We start from the raw sequence: 23,176 nt of genomic DNA, 5'->3' as shown, positions 1-23,176 counted from the left end.
ATGAGCGGGCTCCGGGGTTGACGGGTGCGTGTTTGGGAGCCGCCCGGCGCAGCCGCTGGCCGGGGAGCAGGAGTCGCTGCAGCTGCCTGGGTCGGAGCTCTGCGGGGACCGGCCGGCCGGCGGGGGAGGGTTCGCGGCCGCGAGCGGGGGGCACTGCAGCGGAGGTGAGGGCGCCGCCGGGGCGGGGCCTCTCTCCTGTTCCCCCACGCGGCGCCCAGCGCGGGCAGGCGCGCACAGGCTGCGCGTGCACCACCCCACGCGCGGGGGGGGGGGGCGCGGCGCGGCGCGGCGCGCGCTCACTGGGCCCGCGGCACCGCCACAGCCCACACGGGGAGACGGCGACTGAGCTTGTGGCGCCCCACGGCCGGCGCAGGGGGAGACACTTTGGCACTGGAACGCCCCCAGAACCGAGAGGCACCCACAACACACTCGCACAGGAGGAGAGACCAGCCACACCCACCCACCCACCCGGCCATTCAGGCCCCCTGGGTCGAAGCCCATGGGGCGCCTAGCGTTGAATGGGATCGGCTCGCCCCAGTTAAAAGCCCATCTGCCCCGTCTCCGCTGCTGTTTTCACAGGGCTTCGCGGAGGGGAGCGAAGACATGTATTTTGCGGTGTCGACACGTTCAGACCAGTGCACACAGTCACTAAGCCTCGCTTGAGATAGCGACACGCACGTTGTCAGACCAAGACGTGCCACGCAGACATTCACATGTACTCTGATACCTGAGCGCTTAGATGCACACAAGCATGAATCTTTGCTAACGCTGAAAATAGGTTTTTTTGGGGGGGGGGAGGGGCGATGTCACACGACAGCACGTGATCTCGCTACTATTGCTTGTAATTTTGGTCATTTTGCACATCTGGACTTTGCATAACTGGGCTATATCTCGGAGCAGCTGAATAAACACCCCCAGAGAGAGTAGCAAGACCTGACATTTTATTTGGGGAGGAAAGATGTCTGCCTTTGCGTTCTCTAAAACGGTGTGATGTATGAGTTTTTTAAAACCATCTTTTACTGATTAACTACTTCTAGAACTTTAAAATACATGTTTTTAAGAAACTACTGAACATGGCAAAACATAAACAAGGTGAACAATAGTGGGGGGGAGGGAGAAGACATCACCAACTTTAAAACATTCAGTTCTTTTTAACTAGTTAAATAGTTGACAGGCTAAAACAGAAACTGAATTAAATGTGCAGCTCATTTGTGACTCAGATTTTTAGCAATATAAATTACACAATAGCAATCTAAACCCAAGCTTGGCTCAAAACAGAGTGTAAGCTCCTCCCTAACTGACAGAGAATTACCATCTGACACTTCCTTTCTCTCTGCAATGTGCAAAACCCCTTACCTGAATTTTAGACTATTCTGAAACACTAGTATGTGCGTTCCTTTCGTATTGGACAGCTAATACATGCTCTTTCTTTCTGAACAGAGAACTGAAGGGCAATCCAGACATGAGGAAGGTTTTGTTAGTGGAACCTGTCATCATCATTTACACTTTTGCCTGCTTCTTGACTGTACCGCTGATTCAGCAGTATATTTATCAGAGACTATGGGAAGAAGCAAGCAACTCCAGTTTAATAGAAAATAACAACACTACTTACTGTGAACTAAACAAAAGTAACCCAACCTATATCAAACAGAAGGTAAGTGCGGAGGGAGAGGGGGAAGTACCAATGAAAACATATTATGAAGGAAAATTTGCAGTAAGTACTAGATAAATATTTAATTAACAGTGGTTTATTTTTTATAAAATTATGATTTCATTAATATCTATGTGATGCCATAGGTGTGTATAGTGTTTACAAAGAATCAGCTCAGCAAGATGCTGAGGACATTCAGTTCCCTCTGAAGTCATTAGGAGTTGAGGATGCACATTATCTTAGAGAAGTGGTTCTCAACCTATTTACCATTATGGGCTGCCTATGCAGCTCTCTATGTGTTATGTGGGTCACATCCACACAATATATATACTACTTGTATGGCCCTGAGGATGTGCTGCAGCTGTATGCTGATTGGGCTGTAGGTTGAGAACCACTCCGTTAGAGGGTTTGGCCCGAAAAGGAGATATTGCCCTTACTTTGAGAAGTATAGAAACTAGGGCCCTGATCCTGCAAAGACGTATGCATGTGTTTAACTTTACACAGTGTGATTAGTACCTTTGACTTCAGTGGGACTTCTCCATGTGTCAAGTTATGCATGTATGTCAATCTTTGCAGGACCAGGGCCTTGGTTAGATAAATACAGCATTATACAGAGAGATATGACATCAGACAGGGATGGGGGACCAGAAGGAGAAAATTAAAGAGAATTTTAAAATATGTATTTAACTAAGGTGATCTTTCAACAATTTTGAAAATCTCTGATTTCTTATTTATACCAGTGGTGACATTCATTTCCTGTATTGTCAGAATATAAGGATGGCAACTCTTCAATTTGATTGTTAATGATCCTTTTAAAAATATGTAAAGCATATTTTAATATTATTTGTACAATTTACTCTTCTTGAATTAGATATTGATTAGAATCCCCTGTTAGACCACAGCTTTCTTTACATTTAGGGGAAAGTGGTAGTTGACATGGATTTGTGAGTTATAAAAAAGGCATGTGTTAATAAGAGACCATCAGTTGACATCATTCCAAAATCAGACAAAGGGATTGTTGCAAAACTCTAAGTAGCACTTGAAGTGAGGGATTTTGTGCAATCCTAGATCTGAATCTCTGGGATGCTACCATAAAATTACTAATTAGGTATTCTGCACTGCCCCTTCCAAAGAGTAGAGCATCCAAGTTTACGCAGCCCACTTGCTATATATAACAAGGGCATGCTTGTCAATGCCATATGTAGACTCCATTGAACTTGCTCAAAGGAATAGGTCAGACTTTTTACCATGACAATGAGTTCTTCCTCATTTGACAGGAGACTAGTCAGCTAAGGAAGAACTTAAGAGGGCAAAGTTGAATTTTTGCCATAGGACTCTTGTTTTTTGTTTTTTGTTTGGCTGACAGATCAGCCAAGGTAGGCCATTCATGATTCCCATTAATCCCCTTTAGTGTTGATTACTTGGCTTCTATCTCCCAAATACTATCCTATGGGAGTCAGAGTCCAGTAGAAGCATAAACAGCTCTTCCTGGCTGACCCAACCCATGGAGCTTTAATAAAACAGCAAGAAAGTAGCTGTGCATGATCCATAGCTGCAGTTGGGAAGAAGAGACCCTTGCAGCTTTCTGGTAATTGGGAGTAGGAGGCACCTTCTAGCAATCTGTTAATCCATGTAGAGATGCTAGTAGGCACTGATCTCACTAGCTCCGCAGCATGTAATTGAACACAAATAAACTAAAAAACCTGAGGCTGGGCTGCTGAGACCTTACTCGCCTCTCTCCCAGCATCAGACAGCAGGAGAGCTAGCTACTGGAATAACTTTTAGAGCACAGGAGGAGGAGAACACATGAACTCTCCACTCCTCAAGGCTGCAATGTTTGGCTGCAAAGCTGTCCTTTTTGGAGGGGAAGAGAGGCTTCTATTGCAAGTCAATTTGACATTTAAATAGCTTGACCTGAACCAGAACTCAGGGTCTCCTGAGGTTCTTGTGAAGTGGAAGACTGTGGATGCTTTTGGCTAGATCAAGGTTTTTTGGTTCAGATCTAAAAGGGATTTATATCCTACTGTGATCTACAATCCACCTGCACAGCTGCAGCCTAACACTGTAGGCACCTAATCTCACTCAGCACCTAAATTTTCACTGTAAAAGTGACTTAGCTGTCAAAGTTTGTGCCTCTGGACATGGCGTTGCTTCCTCAGGCAGGTGACCTGACACCTGTCTCATGACTAAGACCCAGTGTGGTCCTCAAACCAGGTGAAGGTAGGTGTTCCCCTGCCTAGCTTGCTTGCTGAGCCCAATTCAGCGAGCATGCCTAACTCTTCACAAAATGGCCACAAGGAGGAGACCTCCCTTTATAACCTTTAGCTCAGTGGTTAGGATACTCACCCCAGATACAGGAATCATAGAATCATAGAATCATAGAATATCAGGGTTGGAAGGGACCCCAGAAGGTCATCTAGTCCAACCCCCTGCTCAAAGCAGGACCAAGTCCCAGTTAAATCATCCTAGCCAGGGCTTTGTCAAGCCTGACCTTAAAAACCTCTAAGGAAGGAGATTCTACCACCTCCCTAGGTAACGCATTCCAGTGTTTCACCACCCTCTTAGTGAAAAAGTTTTTCCTAATATCCAATCTAAACCTCCCCCATTGCAACTTGAGACCATTACTCCTCGTTCTGTCATCTGCTACCATTGAGAACAGTCTAGAGCCATCCTCTTTGAAACCCCCTTTCAGGTAGTTGAAAGCAGCTATCAAATCCCCCCTCATTCTTCTCTTCTGCAGACTAAACAATCCCAGCTCCCTCAGCCTCTCCTCATAAGTCATGTGCTCTAGACCCCTAATCATTTTTGTTGCCCTTCGCTGTACTCTTTCCAATTTATCCACATCCTTCTTGTAGTGTGGGGCCCAAAACTGGACACAGTACTCCAGATGAGGCCTCACCAGTGTCGAATAGAGGGGAACGATCACGTCCCTCGATCTGCTCGCTATGCCCCTACTTATACATCCCAAAATGCCATTGGCCTTCTTGGCAACAAGGGCACACTGCTGACTCATATCCAGCTTCTCGTCCACTGTCACCCCTAGGTCCTTTTCCGCAGAACTGCTGCCGAGCCATTCGGTCCCTAGTCTGTAGCGGTGCATTGGATTCTTCCATCCTAAGTGCAGGACCCTGCACTTATCCTTATTGAACCTCATTAGATTTCTTTTGGCCCAATCTTCCAATTTGTCTAGGTCCTTCTGTATCCTATCCCTCCCCTCCAGCGTATCTACCACTCCTCCCAGTTTAGTATCATCCGCAAATTTGCTGAGAGTGCAATCCACACCATCCTCCAGATCATTTATGAAGATATTGAACAAAACGGGCCCCAGGACCGACCCCTGGGGCACTCCACTTGACACCGGCTGCCAACTAGACATGGAGCCATTGATCACTACCCGTTGAGCCCGACAATCTAGCCAGCTTTCTACCCACCTTATAGTGCATTCATCCAGCCCATACTTCCTTAACTTGCTGACAAGAATGCTGTGGGAGACCGTGTCAAAAGCTTTGCTAAAGTCAAGAAACAATACATCCACTGCTTTCCCTTCATCCACAGAACCAGTAATCTCATCATAAAAGGCGATTAGATTAGTCAGGCATGACCTTCCCTTGGTGAATCCATGCTGACTGTTCCTGATCACTTTCCTCTCCTCTAAGGAGACCCTGTTTCAATTCCCCCCTCTGCCTTGTGAGGAGAAGGGATTTGAAGAGGGGTCTCCCACTTCTCTGGGGAAAGCTCTAACCACTGGGCTATGGAATATTCTGAGGTGGGTCTCTTTTGCTGAAGCCATTCCACTTTGTATTAAACGATTAAATATTAATGGGGCTAGACAAAGAGTGAGAATGTGCTGGCGTTTATAAGTCTATTCTCAGGTGCCTACCTCTCCTCATAAATTGTATAGGGAACCTAGTGTGCCTAGTTCAGGGTGTGTGAATTCCAGTGATTTTTCCAAGGCGCCTAAAAGTTGGGTTTGTGGGTCTGGGCTTTTTCTCTTAATAGTCTTTGTACATCACCCACAACGGATATTTTCATCCAGTATTAGCTCTTACTGCATGCTGTGTTTTAGGTAGATGAATTTTGGCATATTGTGACTCTTTCTCAGGGTGTCCAGAACCAGAGGTCATCGTGTTACCTCCTGCCTCAGTAAGAGACATACTTGCTGTCTTTCAGTTCCCTGGCACTCATGGTCAGTTAGCCACCCAAACAAACTTCTCAGAATTTTTCCAGCCCTTTCTTTGGGTTTCTTTCTGCAGGTTAAGTCTTGGTGTATCCCAGTCCCTGAAGCTTCCACAAGCATCCCTCCCCGCCTCCCCTGTCCCGGTAGTGTCCAGCCACTATCACTGGACACTCTCAGTAATTACCAGGTAAACTGTCCCTAAAGACATAGTGTACGCATGGCTAGGTGTTTGCACAGCTGGATGATTACAACTCAGGATTAGGTCCTTTATAGCAACACAGCACTGTAATTGTTTATTAACAAAGAACAGAGATTCACAGAGTCAAATGAGTATTGAGAAAGACTAAGGGAAACAAAAATGGTTACAAATAAAACAAAACTATAACACACTTTCCAGAGATGATAAACTTAACAGGCTACAACCCTTGTCTAAAGTAGTTTCTCACCCTCAAAAGTCTTTCTGCAGAACTTGCTTGTTTTCAGTCAATCTAGGATCTATTCCTTCACAAGTCATCCCCTGCACTAAGGATGTTCCTGCATGAAATGGATAATGGGAGTTGTTCATGCATCCCTGTTATAGCCCAGTAAAAGTCTGAAAGCATTACTGCTGTTTATTCTCCACTGTGCTGGTGCCATATTGTGTTCACATCCCTCCTGCCCCCTATCAACCTGTTTTTCCTGTTGACTTTATATGCAAATGTAGCTCCCATTGTTTTTGGCTCATGATGCTTAATTTACATGTGACAGTGATACCTATCTTTCCTCTTGGAAACCTCTTTCTCCCTTTGTTTGGTTACAGACTTTAAAACATATTATCAGTACATGTACACAGTTCCTCATATAGTTTTAATACATATTATTCACAATGATAGTAATGGCTAGTGTGTCATTGGCTTTCATTTCATATCTCACACAACATTCTTTATGGATAACTACTGTGACAGCAATGTGTTAGGTGCAGTGAGTTTGTCAGGCCTTATTGGAGTTGCTGACAGAACAGTGAGCCCTTTGCTAGTTGGCACTGAGGACTTCTTAGTGTCACACGTAGGCTATGTCTACACTATAGACCTTACAGTGGCACAGGTGTACCTCTGCAGTTGCGCCGCTGTAAAGTCTCCTGTGTAGAGCTGTATGCCGATGGGCAAGAGCTCTCCTGTTGGCATAATTAAACATGGCGCTGTCCACACTGGCGCTTCTGTTGGTGAAACTTATGTCAGACAGCTGTGTTTTTTTTTCACATCCCTGAACGACAAAAGTTTTACTCGTATGAGTGTAGACATAGTCATATACTGTCATGTTGTTTTCATTATAGCAACTACAAACCCACGATTGATTGAGAAATCTGCCAGCTGCAGATTTCTGATCTGGAAATTTAGTTAAACTTCATAAAAACTTAGTTTGATTTTTTTTTCTGTAGTTGACATTTGCTGGAAAGCCCCTGAAATTCAAGCTGTTTTTCAAAACACGACAGTACATGCTTAGAAAAAGAAAACTTTTCCACTTAATGCAAAGCATTGAACCAAAGTGCTTATTAACCATGAGTCAGCTGAATTTCTAATGGCTTCTCGCAACAAGGTCATCGTGAATTACTCTTTCACACAGTTGCTCACTGCAATTATTTGACACAAAGGATACATAATAAAAACTAGCTTTACATTCACTGTGCTTGGATAACTCCTTTCAGGGCAATGGGTCTCCAGTAAGCGGGATCTTGTCCTGCAGAACTTTTCTTTGCCCATCCCCTGCCAATTTCCAGTTCTCATTATTCCATCAATACAGGCCTCAGGTAGCTGTAAACTCTGAAATAATCACGATTTTGTCTGTCTGTCTGTATTTTACACCACACTCATCACCATAGCATCTGAGCATGAAATTCTTGCCCCATTGATGTAAATGGTAAAATCCCCATTGGCCAATTTTCTCAATGGGGCCAGGATTCCACATTGAGAAAGAATTCTATCTGCAAGTGGGTGAAAACAGTAGGCTGAGAAATTTAAACTCCAGACAGTTTGCTGAGATTATATTTGCACCAGGTATTCTGGATTTTCCTGGGAGTCCAAGATATTAGTGACTTTTATACATAGATGGCCTACATTTTGCTGTGGTGTTCCTCAAATTTTGTTTCCATCAGCCTCTCAGGAAAAGACAAATTATCCTCTCTCCATCTTGTGTAGTTCCTTTTTTTTAGGGTTGGGAGCGGCTTTTCAATCTCAACAATGTCAGGGCAAATTTAGAAAATAAATTTAAGACGATAGAAGAGCATTTGGGGTCTGTAAAGGTATATAAGATATGGATAAGGCCTTTGCAGCACTTAGATTCATTGTCTCATAGGCTTTGGGTAAACGTATTCACTTTATAATTAAGAAGAGATTCAGAATTCACTGCAATGAAAGCTGGTGCTTTGTGATTGCTGCATTGAACAAAATCTCTTTCAACTGAGCTCAGAGGAGTTATATTGAAGCATTATTTATCATACAGTATGATAGTATGTAACATTCTTTAATTATATGAGCCACTATCAATTTCCTCTGTCCTGGTCATTGTTCAGCCTTAGGCACAACATTCCTCACTTAACTAAAGCCTTATTTAAATCAAGGGATTCTTCATTTTTATCCATTTAATTTTGTATTCTAGAATGTTTTTTTCTGTATAATCATATTTTAGAGTGTAGTGGATTTGCAGATTAAGAAAATATGGCCAGATTCTCTGCTGCTCTAAATCTGTGTAGCTCCATTGATTTCAATGGAGTTGTGTTCATTTGAAAGAGCTGAGGAGTTGGCCCTCATAATTTTTTATGTTCATTTTCATTTACTTTAAAAATGCCTGAACTGGTCCTTGATCGTGTTCATGCATTCTAAATGTGGCATATGTCTCCCCACCTCTGTCCTTGAACTATATCAGCTGGTGCAAGCCATGGTAATTCCAATGAAATTAATGGAGATGGGTGATTTACAGGAGTTGAGCATCTCGCCCCCTTTTTCGCTTGTGTTGGACTTTCTCCTCCAACACACACACACACACACACATATGCCATTTTTCTCTTCTTGTTTAATGTTATTAAGGGTGCTGGGTTTTTAGCTATCATATCTGTATGAGTTTTAGACTGTTTTATGGTATGGGTTTTTCAGTACCCTGAGCATTCCTGTGCGGGATGGGGTGGGACAAGATGGTAAAGTACAGTTTTATTACTGATGTATTGGCATTTCTATGATGGCATTTCTATTTCTTTCCTTCTCATTGCTGCTGTCTCTGCAGAGCAAGTGGTTTCCCTTCCCTTGCTCCCCTCTCTCTGATTCTTTTTAGGATAAATCACTTCCTTTCTTAACACCACTATTCTCCTTTCATGATGCTTGTCTTTCCTTTGCACCACTGCACTCTATAGACAGGGCCCATCCCTCTTTTTGTGCTGATCAAGTTGCTTCCTTTCTCACTATCTAGGCTGGGGTTCTCGCAAGAAATTTTTGGTGGCTGCTCTGACAGTTTTTCCTAAAATACTTAATTAACTTTAGGAAAAACAAATAAATATGCACATATCCATGTCCAAATCATTGTAATTTATTTATGTAGGGTTTTTTCAGATTCTCTAATAAAAATTATGTACAGTTGTCTGTATTCTTTACTGGACCTAAACAGAATAGAACCATAAATAAGGTGCTTTGCACATCCTTGCCTTTTTTGTAGTTGTTTCTTTTGCCTTTTTTTTTTTTAGACTTGCTAGCTAGTAAGTTTGCTCCCGTGAAGACTGATATTTGTAGGTTTGTTAATATCACTTTTCATAGCAGACTTACTCAACCCTGGCAAGCAGGGGGACAAATAAGCTGTGAATGGAGAGGTGGGTAGGGAGGCAGTGGGGACCAGGGGCAATGGAGGGCTGGAGAGGCAGTGGAGGTTAGTGATTTGGAGACTTTCTGAGCCCGAGAACTTCTTTCCACTGGTTTTAAATGTATTTGCACCTGATAGGTAAATTATCCAGGTACTTCACACTGACGCTCTGCAGGAAGACTTCACAGACCTGTTGAGGGTCATAGAATCATAGAAGTGTAGGATTGTAAGGGATTTCAGTAGGTCATCTAGTCCAGTCTCTTGCACTCAAGGCAAGACTACATAATAACTAGACCACTCCTGACAGGTGTTTGTCTAACCTGTTCTTAAAAACCTCCAATCACTGAGATTCCACAACCTCCCAAGGCAATATGTTCCAGTGCTTAACCACCATGACAGGAAATTTTTCCTAATGTCCAACCTTAACTGTCCTTGCTGCAATTTAAGCCCATTGCTGCTTGTCCTATCCTCAAAGGTTAAGGAGAACAATTTTTCACTCTCCTCCTTGTAACAATCTTTTATGTACTGGCAGTGGTGCTGGAACACTTTTTGTAGTGGGAGTGCTGGAAGCCAGCTAAGGAAACTATAAAGCACCCCCCTTACTCCTGTCTGTGCTCCACCTCCCAGAGCCTGGGCTCTGGGAGAGGGACACGGACAGGGGTAACGGGGCCGGGAGCTGGGGCTGCGAGCAGAGCTGCAGATGCGGGGCCAGCTGCTGGGACCCTGTGTGGGGCCAGGAGCGGAGCCCTGGGCATGGGCTGGAAGTGCTGCAGCACCCCCTACACCCCTACTTCCCACACCTATGTGTAGCAGAAAACTGTTATCATGTCCCCCCTCAGTCTTCTCTTTTCCAAACTAAACAAACCCAGTTTTTTCAGTCTTTCCTCATAGGTCATGTTTTGTTTTAATCATTTTTGTTGCTCTCCTCTGGACTTTCTCTCATTTGTCCACATCTTTCCTGAAATGTGGTGCCCAGACCTGGACACAGTACTTCAACTGAGACCTTATCAGCTTGGAGTAGGGTGGAAGAATTACTTCTCATGTCTTGCTTCTCATGTCATGGGATACTATGTGATAATATTAAGTATAGATGTGTCAGTATAATTAGTTTTTATGCAATACACTAGAACCTCAGAGTTATGAACTGACCAGTCAACAATACACCTCATTTGGAACTGGAAGTATGCAATCAGGCAGCAGCAGAAACAAAATTAAAAAAAAAACCCAAATACAGTACAGTACTGTGTTAAACATAAACTTTCCCTTTATTTTTTAGTAGTTTAATAACAAGATTTGACCAGGTAAGGAAACTGTTTCTGTGTTTGTTTCATTTAAAGTAAAAGGGTTAAAAGCTGCATTTTTCTTCTATATAGTAAAGTTTCAAAGATGTATTAAGTCAATGTTCAGTTGTAAACTTTTGAAAGACCCACCATAACGTTTTGTTCAGTTACAAACATTTCAGAGTTATGAACAACCTCCATTCCTGAGGTGTTGGTAACTCTGAGGTTCTACTGTATCTTCTTGATGTGCATTATTATTTATTGATGTAGCACTATCAATATGCATGGCACTTTACAGATAAGTAAAATACCACGGGCTCGGTAATAATCCCATTCAGGGCCAGATTCTGATCCCCCTTATCTGCATTAAATTGCATGTTTCAGTATGATTACGTGTGAGTAAGGGAATCGGCATCTGGCCATAAAGTAGTAGTAGTTTTATCACTGACTTCAGTAAGAGCAGAAGCAGACCAATGTCCCTTTGCTGAAGGGCTCACGGCATAGGGGCCTGAACTTGCAAATGCGTGCTCACAACAGTAGTCTCGTTGACTCCTTTGGGACTACTCATCAAGTAAGGACTATTTGCCTGAATAAGAGTGTTCAGGATCATATCCTAAGTTAAAATACAACAAGAAAGAGTGACAATATTAAGGGAAGGGAGAGGAAGGACAAAGGTTACAAAAGTAGAATTTTTTGGATACATAACTGCTTCATATATATTTTTTTTTCCCCATATGCAGGAAGTCCAAGAAAAGGCCTCTCTCTTTCTTATGCAGTTGGATTTAATTGGCGCAGTTCCCAGCATTTTGGTTGCCATCGTCCTTGTAGCTGATGGGGATCGTCATGGACGCAAAAAATCTTTAGTTCTGCCTTCAGTGGGAGCTTTTATATCCAATGCTCTCCTCGGTGCATTATCGTATTTCTCTCTATCCCTCTCTATTTTCTTTGCAGTTGCATTTTTTGGTTCACTGTTTGGAAGCATGGCAACTTTCCTCGGAGGAGCCTTTGCCTTTATAGCTGACCTATGTAATGAAGAGAAGCAGAAAACAATACGTATAGCTGTGGTCGATTTGATTTTTGGACTTGTATCTGGATTAGCAGGACTGACTTCCGGCTACTTCATAAAAGGATTAGGCTTTTCATGGACATTTGTGGTTGCTTCTCTGCTTCACTTTATTAATATTTTCTATATTACATTTTGGCTGGAGGATACAGTACGTGTACCTGAATTCCAGCAACATGCATCAGTATCTTGTATTGAAGGCCTTAAAGAAACATTTTCTGGAGTGTACATGCTTTTTAAAACTTCCACTTGTAAAAAACGAACTTTAATCGTTTTATTGCTTTTTACATTCATGATGTATTTTTTTACCTCAGTTGGTGGGAGTTCTCTTTTTACGTTGTATGAACTGGATGAACCTCTCTGCTGGAATGAACTCTACATAGGATATGGAGCAGCTGCATTCACTTCTGTTTCTCTGACCAGTTTTTTAGGAGTATACTTGTTTTCACATTGTCTCAGGGACATCTATATTGTCTTCATTGGGATATTTTCTTACATTGGAGGAATGGTCATGGCTGCCTTTGCCAAAACTACACTGCTCATGTTTTTAAGTGAGTTCAAAAGCAGGCCCTTTAGATTCATGAAATATGTGAAAATTGTTATATTTTATATAATTAAGCCAACTGATCCCTTAAAAGAACCTAAAGATATGTTAAAAACAACAACAAAAAAGTAATGTTCAATCAAATCCATATTGGATTTTAAGTGGAAATTCAAAAATGAAAAGTGTGACAAGTTAATGAAAGCACTTCCTTATGGCTTTTTGCTTTTAATATCACATATATACACTGGGTTTATGAATGTTTCTCTGTGCTAAGATAATTTAAGATAATTGTGTCACATACAATAGTTATGGTTTGAATCTTCTATTGCTAATCTTCTATTTTACTATTTGGAGCCTTCAGTACATAAAATGCAGTTAGACCATTTAAAAAAAATTGCAGTTCACCTTTAAATTCTAAAAGTGCTGTTACCTGAGTGACTCATGACTAATTATATTGTTTTGCAGTGAGAGTGCCCTCTCTCCTATGTTTTATGCCCATTCCAGTTCTACGGTCCATGATGTCAAAAGTGGTTCGGGCTAGTGAACAAGGTGAGTTGAATTTATTAAAGAAACACAGTCATCAGGCATCTTAAAACAAATAGGCTCTAAATTATAAAATGTTTTGAACATATTTGTGTGCAGAGGTTCCTTTTTTTTTTTGCTTGTACTAGCTTTTAAAGGTAATTTCTTTAATTTCAGGCTCTATCTATTATCACACTACTTTATTTCAGTAAAATCCTTGTGACTTGTGTTTCCAAGTTAATGTAAACAAGATTAAATGTTAACACCTGGTCAAAATTTCTCCTTTGGGGAAAAAAAACAAAAACCCTAAAAGATTGGTTAGCATTTTGGTTAAAAATAGTGATCCTCTGAAAACTTGAAGTGGAGTTAAAGTAAAGATTTGTTATACAGTTGTGACTTGATAAGTGCTTTTAACATTCGGGAAGTTTTCACATTCAGAGAAAGAAAGAAATCTCATGTTTAGTCAGCCATTACAAAGGGTGAATGGCTAATCTTTGAAACACTTGAAAGGGTGAAAAAAACAATTAAGGACTGTGATACTGAGTTGTGCACCACTGCCTCATGGCTATAGTAAATTTCCCAAAGGACATAACATCAATTCTTACCTATATAAAACCATGGATGTTTAGATTTCAAACTAAAAACACTTTGTATAGTGTAGTGCAGAAATGAAGCCTGTTATTCTGGAAGGTTTTCATTGATTTTTTTTAATTTTAAAGATGGTAAAGAATGGCTTATTGTTTGAAGTATGTGTGTACCATATTTTGGCACCTCTAGCTCTGAATACTCTCTCAGAATTTTGAGTAGCCAAACTGATACTTTGTGAAAGTGCCAGCTCATTTATTGCAAAAGAGTTCTCTTGAGCTATTCATATTTATAATATATTTAGCAAAACAAAGATGTTTTTATTTGTACTGGTGTCTAATCATTCACATTGCCAAGAAACTACAAATGTAGAAATATCTTTCTTTAGGATTGCCTATAGTTGAATGGCTTGATGTAGGAGACAGTTTGCCTTATAGTGATTGACTCAAAGAGCTCGTTCTATTTAGCTTAACAAAGAGAAGATTAAGGGGTGAATTGATTACTGTCTATTTGGATCTACATGGGGAACAAATATTTAATAATGGGCTATTCAATCTAATGGAGAAAAGTATAACAGAATCCAGTGGCTAGAAGTTGAAGCAAGACAAATTCAGGCCTGAAATAAAGCATAATTTTTTAACGTTGTTTGCAGTTAACCATTGGAATTATTTACCAAGGGTCATGGTGGCTTCTCTATCATTGGCAATTTTTAAAACAAGATTGGATGATTTTCTAAAAGGAATTTTTTGTGGAAGTTCTATGGCCTTTGTTATACAGGAGGTCAGACTAGTTAATCACCATGGTCCCTTCTGGCCATGGAAACTATGAATATGTGAATTTGTGACCTCTTTATGCTGAATTATTAGTAATTTTATCTATATAGCACCATGAGCATATATAATGCTGTGCCATGGGCAAGCATGCCAAAAGAAAACATTCTTTCCTAAAGAGTATACAGTCTAAAGGTGTAATCTGGATGGAGTATAATACAAAAAATGCAGACTGAAGTAATGTAGGAATTTTTTATTTCTGGAAATGGAGGAAGAGGATAGAGGCACTGAAGTCTTGATCCAGCAAAGCACTTGCTTTGTTGGATTAGACCCGTGTTGAATATTAGCTGGAAGCTGGTCAGCATATAAGAGGTAGCATGAACGAAACAACAAAGTTGGGAAAAGATGGACATAGAGAACAAGTAGAAGAGGCGAGCAGGAAAAGGGAAGATATAGTGGGTGGAGTTGTACAGAACTTTGCAAGTGAGAATGCGTCGTTTGGTATGGAAGGACAGTGGGCGTTACTGAAAAGATTCAAGAAAGGAGATACATGGGCAGAGTGGTCGTAAAGATAATCTCCACTGGCAACATGCTCTTGTCTCTTAACAAATAATAATTTTGAAGGTGGTTCTCCTTCCTCCCTCTAATAGTGATGCTGCACAGTAATTGTACGATGTGGAATTGTAACTGTAGTGGATCTTTTGTATTTTTTTATTAATCCTCTTCTCTGACCAAAGTGAATGACTTTAATTTCAATACATGCAGAGCACTGTATTGTTATCCAGATATTTTTTATTTTAACAGGTGCTGTGTTTGCTTGCATTGCCTGCTTGGAAGTTATGACTGCTGCCATTTCACTTGCAGTTTTTAATAGTCTCTATGCAGCCACTGTAGCTTGGTTTCCAGGCTTTAGTTTCCTCTTATCAGCTGGTCTTTGTATAATTCCCCTGGGCGTCTTGTGGTAAGTATATATCATAAGATTTTTTTACTAGAGTAGAATTATATTTATGTATGAAGTGAAGCTGGGTGGTTTAGTGGATAAATGTTGCCTTTCACCTGTTGGCTCCATAGTTAAGTCTAACTTGAGTTTCCTAATGTGGGGCTAAATTCTACCCCTGGATACATGTGTGTGGCTTCTATTGGCATGAGTGGGAGCCCTGTTTGAGTGTGTGCATCTTGGGGGAAAATTTGGCACAAAATGAGGGTAATCGAACTGTATGAAAGCAGAGCTCAGTTTTGTTGTATATTCTCACCAGAGGGAGTTTTATGGGCCTGATCCAAAGCCCACTGAAGTGAATGGGAGCATTTCCATCCAGGCCCCTTCACCTTGACCCTACAGCATTAAAATCAACAGGATCTTTGATATTGACATTTACTTCGCTGAGCATGGGATCAAGCCCTGTGTGGATAAATCTCCATGCATATCAGAAAAGCTTGGGGAAGGACAAACTTATGTAATATTTACCCACACTCAACCAGCTGTATTTCAGTAATATTCAGGACAAATTACACCTTTTCTTGGTGTTTATGGTATCTAAATTCACTTGCATTCTCTCTAATGTAAACTACGTATCTGAGACTTTGAAACATGAATGGAATTGACCAAAAAAAAAAGCCATTCTCCCAGTTCATGTATACTCTTAGATTCATAGAAAGTTAAATATTTACTAAGAGGGACAGTGTTATCCTTTCTGAAGTCTTGTACCTTTTCACCTCGTGCTTAAACTTCACCTCAAATACCTTTTGTTCTGGATTAGCTGAGTTTTAAGATCAGAGTAAAAAGAAAAGGAGGACTTGTGGTACCTTAGAGACTAACAAATTTATTTGAGCATAAGCTTTCGTGAGCTATATCTTACTTCATCGGATGCATCAGAGTAGTGAGACAAGAAGAACACTTCAGACTTCAGTGCCTTTCAACATTTCAAAACTTTGGTCCTGATTCACTACTGCATCACTCCAGCTTTATGCCACTCTAATTCCATTGAATTACCCTGCCTTTAAACTGGAGTAATATATCAGTGATTCTGAACCACTAAGTTTAATGGAGTTGGAAGATAAAGAGTCTCATCTTGGAAGTGGAGAGTATTTTAGAACATAAATGGAATGCATCCGATGAAGTGAGCTGTAGCTCACGAAAGCTTATGCTCTAATAAATTTGTTAGTCTCTAAGGTGCCACCGGTACTCCTTTTCTTTTTGCGAATACAGACTAACACGGCTGCTACTCTGAAACCTTAGAACATAAAGATATTGAGGTGCTCAAATACTCTGTTAATGGGGCCATATGAGTACCTTGGATACAGAGAGCTATAACAATCTATAATTTCCAGAATAACAGGGAAAGCTCTTTTCAAAAAGGCAGTGTTTTCTGTACAAAGGGTCATATTCACATACCAATAAATTAATCCATCTTGGATCCAGAACTATAGAATAGCATGATAGTTATTTCTGCAGGTCCTCTCTTCCCTCTCCACTCCAGATTGTGCCTTATCTGTGGTATACTGAATAATCTCACTCACCCTGAGAAACCATCCTTTCTGAGGGTGTCAGAGCAGAAACTGCAGCTTGTTCCAATTTGTGCTAAATCAGGCATGGTGGCTTAATGCTTTTCGCAGAGAATTGAAATGAGATTGTCTAATTTATGTTACATAGGCAAGTATTATCATTGCTTTATTTATTAAGCCACCTGGACCTTTCTGTGCAGAAAGCCATTGGGTGTGGTGTTGGTTCTGATTCAGCATACTGTACATTACTGTCTTGCTAAAAATGTCTTAGTGTCTTCTCTCTCTCTTTCAGCTGGCTTATGTGCACTAGTTGGCATGAAGAGGAGTTGGCATCACTTGTACATGAAGAACAATCCAGTGAAGAGAGTATTGAGAGTTGAACAAAGGATTTATCTACCTGGGTTTTCTAGTCTAGTCTGTGCATGGTACAACCTGTTACATACACAAAACTGATTAGGGAGAGAGTGTGACAGTTGTAGATGAAATCTGGACAGTAGCCCTGTAAGTTACCATAAAACTGCTAGCATTTCCAGTCTTCCTATTTTATGCTAGAATGAGTTTAATCCTTATATTTAACTATGCAAATAGGGTGAGAGTGGAGGGTCTTTATCAGTTTTTAAAGTTATAGCAACAATGATTGATTTATGAATAAGAATTTAGAATGACTTATTTTTTTTTACATGCTGTGCTCTTGGATTTACAAATAATATCTCTTTCAGAATTAAGAGAAAATAAGTGAGAACCATATTTTGTTGTCTCTCGGGTTTGAAAATGATTTTAAGTGAGGCATATGATGCAGCTCTGTCATCTAAACTTGTGTGACAATGATAGTTTGCCAGATCATCGGCTTGTATAAATCACTGTAGTTCTACTGAAGCCAATGGAGTTATGCCAGTTTGCACCAGTTGAGGATCTGGCCTATAGTGTGCATCTCAAAGGACTTGTGTTACTGTGGGGCCTGTAGGACAGTCAAAAATGAGCAAACTATATGTGTTCTCTTCCAAAAGGCAAAACTGGGAAAATTCTGGCATATACTGTAAATTAAACCATTTTTCTGCAGGTTTAATTTATATGTGAACCATTTGTGAGTGTGAAACTCACTTGTAACTTTGTTCTCAAGATGGGTTTTCCCTCTAATGTTGTAATGAGAATAACCTGTGGTAATGAGAAGCCAGCATGGACTCTTTCCAATGCATTCCTTCTCATGGCAGCTAGATGTGCTCATTCCATTGGTGGGATCTGTGATATCGACATTTGGCCAGTTGGAACTAGTTTGAGGTTAACTCATTTCATACACAACATCAACCAGCTGCAATATTGTGATAACTTTTGCTCATTGCCTTCAATTTACACTCTAATCTCTAGTCGTATTCCTACAATCATTGGATGGACATGGACAAAGTCTCACTCATGAGTAAGTTATTAATTTTACATAGAAACTGTTGTGCCAGAACAGACTCATAGACTATCCACTCCCTGTCCTGCATGTGGCAATAACCACAGAGAGAAGGGAGATCTGTTCCTGACCCTAGCTAGGGACTGGTCTATGCTGTGAAATAGAAGGGATTTTTTTATTAATTATTTTAACTGTAGATGTTCTTCTACAGAGCCAGATCCTGGTCCATTTAAGTAACTGAGAGTTTTGCCACTGATTTCAACAGGACCAAGGTCTGGCCCTAAATATTTAAGCCTTTTTAATAATCTGATAAATAATTTGTTTCAATAATATTATAGGCTAATTATAGAGGCCCCGATTTCTGCAAAGACTTAAGCACATGCATTTTCAGCACTTAGTCTTACTGACTTCAAATATTACTTGCATTGTGTAAACTTAAGTATGTGCATAAGTCAGATTGTATAATTTTTTTTTAAACCAGTTCTAAATATACTGCCTTTTAACTTCATTGTGTCCTTTTTTTCCTCCTATTATGGGGCAAGGTGTATATATACCATTAATTTACCTACATCATAGCTCCATTTAAATCATTGTAGCATCTTTAAGAGCTCCTCTCTTGAAAGACCGTAAGATCTTTCTCTTCTGTGGATCTTTTTTTATTTCTTTTATAACCTTGATGAAGTGAGTAAATCTGATCCACACATCTAATTGTTTTGCACTGAATGCACTCTAATTGTAATTAGAACTTGTATAGCACTTTTCATCTTCAAGGCACTTTACAATTATTTAAGTAATGATTCTCACCCTCTGGGGTAGATATTATCATCCCTGTTTATTAGATGAGGAAACAGAGAGGTTAAGTGACTTATCCAAGGCCACAGAGCAAGTTGGCACCAGAACTGGAATGCAGAATAAATTCCTGGCTCGTTGGTCTTGCATTATGATACCTTCATGTGCAAGTCAGGCAGCCAATTGCATTATATAACGCACAACTCTGCCCTTCCCGTCTTACCCTTTTTTAAAAAAAACCCCATAGATAATTATTAAGCAGAGATTTGGTACAGTAATTAAAACAAAGTAAATTGGTTGGAGTTCAGTTTAGCCTCCATATTAGGAAGAATGTTATGTTAGGAAATCAACTGTGAAATGTGAACTAACTGTATATGCACATACATTTTAAACAGAAAAAGGACAGAATTCTGGTAAGAGAAACCTCTTTGTTACCATATAGGAGAGACAGATCACAAATCTGCACATGCAACTCAAATGACCTTCCTCTCTTCATTCAAATTCACTTTAAGAACACCCTACTTAGCTTTAGCAAAGCCTTTCAGAGGTAATCCACCAAAAATATTGGCACCATATCAAGATTGGTGCTATAAAAGGTGTATATTATGTGTATGATCTAGATGGCAAACTCTTCAGGACAAAGACTTTTTGTCTTCCTTTACATTTGTACAACATCAAGTACACTGGTGATGCTAAATAGAGAGCGTAAGTTCAAATGAGAGTCTAAGGACACTTAAACACAAACTGAAAAAAGCACTTGAGTTGTAAACAACTTTTTGCTTCAAGGGTATACATAGCTTTTAACAAAAGCAAGGACATTTTTCCCATAAGAGTGCTGTGATGATTTTTTAGGCCCTTCATATAGACCACACACAATTCTGATCTGCCTGCTCTGCTCGTACAGGTTATATACTATTTTCTGGTGTTAACTATGTAGAGTGAAGCTGCTGTGTAGAAGTTAATAGCTCCTGAAAAAATGTAGTGATTCAGAAAAGAGGAACAATACCTTCATTCATTTCCCATTCTTTATGGAGGTTCTGTCATTGTCCCTGGCAGTAATCTGAAAAAGCTAGTTCTACAATGGGACATTCCATTGGCCCAAATGAGAATTTTCACACATGATCATATTACATGGGTGGGAGAATGCAACATTTTATGTCAATTTTGCAGCACACAAAATGTATAAAACCATGTTTTGTGGACTTGTCTATATGGAGATGCAAAATGTTTGATGAATATAGCACTTAGATTGAAATAAGTAGGAGATTATGCCAAAATGTATGTAGAATCGTTTCTCTCATTTATTCTGTATATAGCATGAGACACCAGATGGGTTGAGGCCTCCAGGCACTACTGTACTATACATTTTTAATAATAAAACCTTAAATTTTGTAGGTTTCAGAGTAGCAGCCGTGTTAGTCTGTATTCGCAAAAAAAAGGAGTACTTGTAGCACCTTAGAGACTAACAAATTTATTAGAACATAAGTTTCGTGAGCTACAGCTCACTTCATCGGATGCATCATGAAAGCTTATGCTCTAATAAATTTTAGTCTAAGGTGCCACAAGTACTCCTTTCTTTTTGTTAAATTTTGTAGCAATTGAGTGATTTGACAACTGAAATATTTTTGTATGAATGCAAGCACCCTTTTGCTATAAGTTAATAAAGCAGAGATCTGTCTAGTCTTCTAAACGTTTGGATCTTGTTCTTTTGACATAAGCATGCACAAAGCAATACAATTGCTGGAGTAATATTTAGAAGCAGCTCAGGCAACCAACATATTTAATTTCTTTTGCAGCTAGTAATAAAATAGTATTACTTGACACTCAAGTGAAATGACTGGAGATCACATTGTATACAAACACCCTTATCTAAACAAAACAGCATTTTGGAATAGCATTTTTACTGTCCATGTAAGAACTGTGAAAGGTTAGCCTATCTTAAGAGACTACAGAAAGCTTACTCTAGCAAATGTGATTTGATTGTAAGATAAAATATGAAGAGGGAAGTAGTTAAGCCAGCAACACTGGAGTCAGCTTTGATGCCTTGCTCTCCTCCTAACTTTGTCACTTCTCTGGACTGTATTGAAAAATCAAATTATTCCTCCTTCTCACCAGGGCCAAAGCCTTTGTCCCTATCTGGTCTTCTTCCACATTAACCTCTTCCCTTAGCCTCTCTTACCAACTTGACTCCCCCTTTGCCCTGTCAAACACAGCTGCTAAAATTTTGTTCCTCAGAGATAGATCAGACAATACCGCTCCCCTCTTCAGAATCCTTCCCTGGTTCCCCCTTGCTCAAAGTAACCAGTTTACATTTTTTGGTCCTTACATTCAAGGCCATCCACCTCAACCTACACCTTGGATCTATTTGCTTAACCTGGGCTGTCCCTTTACCCTTTTGCTGCCCCCATACCCACTGTCCTCACCCCTCCATTTATTTTCTTCTACTCCTCTCTATGCCAAGGCCTCACCATGAAATCTAGTCACTTAATAGCTGCGCCAGATATTTGCAGCAAATATCCTAATTATGGCTGCCCACAGAGAAGACCAGAAAACCACCCTAAAAAGCAAGGAAAAAAAATGAACAGGGCTATTTTTGTTCACTCATTTGTCCAATTTAATATCACTTAAGATAAAGTACATGCAAGACCCTACATACTCTACAGCAAACTTGACCTAACTTTGCTTTTATAACAAGACTGCCTGACTTCTGCAGCTCTCCAGTGAAGCAGACTGGAAATTCCACAACTACCTTAGGTAATTTAGAAACTGAAGAGTTTTCTTTTTACTATGTTAAATATGAAAATAAATAAAGCAGTCAGGAAAGTATCCTTTCTGGAGTGTAACATGCTGCCTCCACATTCTTCAATTTGCTGCAAGACTTTGTATTAAAAATGCATAACCGCACTGGAGAATTGGCAGGAAGGGAAGCTGGTTGTTTTGGCGTACAGGAGTAGGGAACAACTGGGACTTTTGGCACAGACAGGCACAGGAGATGCCTTGGGATTTTGGAATAAACGTGTACCTGAATGTTTCTGCGGAAGTATTCAGCAATGCTAGAGTAGAGAATAAGGCTCGCATTTAAGTTCTCAACATTATGCTTCAGAGTTAACATCCAAATCTGCTGAATGGATGCAGTTCCCATGTCCCACAATTACTGTTTCAGGCCATTTACAGACCTGGGTAGACTTCATTGCATTAAGCTTATTTTTGGAAGGTTTTCTTTGCAATTATTGGGTCTTTTGATGGATGATTTTTTTTATAGCACCCTGCTTCAAAAAAGACACTGCAATCTGTAGCATTTAGGCTGGTTACATTCTCAGATTGCACATAACACACTTTGACCACTGTATGAAGTAAGAGAACAAACAGAACTGTCCTAAACTTATTGCAAGGATTTGTAATATGTTATCCATACAAGCTATTCAAAGTTAATTATAATACAGCCTGTGTAATTTAAATAAAAATACATCCTTTAAATTTACAGAAAACAGCTTTAATCTGGCTATTCATTTATAAAAGATGCATTTGTGTAGTTAATTTTAGGCTCTCCCTTTGGTTATCCCCAGATAAGATTGTTTATTACAACCAAGTCAGTTCAGTTTTAATGTTATGTTCTGCAGTTATGTAAAATAAAAATTCATGTTTACTGTAACACTTGATGCAGTCTGTCACATGTGCCTTTGTTTCATGCAAACACTTTGAATTTTACATTTTCTTTCTCAACATTGGTATTTTCCCTTAACCACTTAGCAGCATTTAAAGGTTATTTTAAGTTTCCATGTAGGCGGGAACATAGCCCAAAAAAGGGCTACAGAAGCTCTCATTCTACAGAGCAATGGAGCCCAGTGAGGCTACTGTGAAATCCAAAGGAGGGGTTCCCCCCTCAAAAGTAGCTGGGTAAAGCCAAATTCAGCTCCCAACTCTTCCTAGGGAGCAGTGTCTAATTCTATCCTAAGGGGCAACTGAGCTCCAGTGAATGAGCACCTCTGACATCTTAGCTGGGGGAGACAAATGTGTGTGCCTGGTTTCTTTTCTACCCCTGAGCTACTGAGGATCCTTAAAGGGGCTGCAAGTG

The 23,176-nt window shown here is 40.2% G+C and overlaps 1 protein-coding gene across 2 annotated transcripts; it reads left to right on the top strand.

Annotated features, from left to right (window-relative positions):
- SLC46A3 (solute carrier family 46 member 3) lies at positions 1 to 22,753 on the top strand. 2 transcript variants are annotated; one of them, XM_043504361.1, is made up of 7 exons: positions 1 to 164; positions 1,441 to 1,654; positions 11,671 to 12,544; positions 13,003 to 13,086; positions 15,219 to 15,375; positions 17,209 to 20,496; positions 20,697 to 22,753. In XM_043504361.1, the coding sequence occupies exons 2-6, from the start codon at positions 1,463 to 1,465 to the stop codon at positions 17,294 to 17,296; spliced, it is 1,395 nt and encodes a 464-aa protein (XP_043360296.1). In that variant the 5' UTR covers positions 1 to 164; positions 1,441 to 1,462; the 3' UTR covers positions 17,297 to 20,496; positions 20,697 to 22,753. The 2 variants fall into 2 exon arrangements, with proteins under 2 accessions (XP_043360296.1, XP_043360297.1); XM_043504362.1 differs by lacking the exons at positions 1 to 164; positions 1,441 to 1,654 and adding an exon at positions 11,259 to 11,501.
- The last annotated feature ends 423 nt before the right edge of the window (positions 22,754 to 23,176 follow it).

This window comes from Dermochelys coriacea, chromosome 1 (assembly GCF_009764565.3).
Source record: "Dermochelys coriacea isolate rDerCor1 chromosome 1, rDerCor1.pri.v4, whole genome shotgun sequence".
Taxonomy (NCBI): domain Eukaryota; kingdom Metazoa; phylum Chordata; order Testudines; family Dermochelyidae; genus Dermochelys; species Dermochelys coriacea.
Note: the sequence above shows the minus strand (reverse complement) of the source record. Positions and strands in the feature narration are given on the sequence as shown.

What these genes read in the sequence shown, in the direction of transcription:
- SLC46A3 (XM_043504361.1), top strand. Translation starts at nt 1,463, where the DNA reads ATGAGGAAGGTTTTGTTAGTGGAACCTGTCATCATCATTTACACTTTT. An exon ending in CAACCTATATCAAACAGAAG is followed by an intron (nt 1,655 to 11,670) that starts GTAAGTGCGGAG and finishes CCCCATATGCAG; the next exon opens with GAAGTCCAAGAAAAGGCCTC. An exon ending in GGTTCGGGCTAGTGAACAAG is followed by an intron (nt 13,087 to 15,218) that starts GTGAGTTGAATT and finishes TTATTTTAACAG; the next exon opens with GTGCTGTGTTTGCTTGCATT.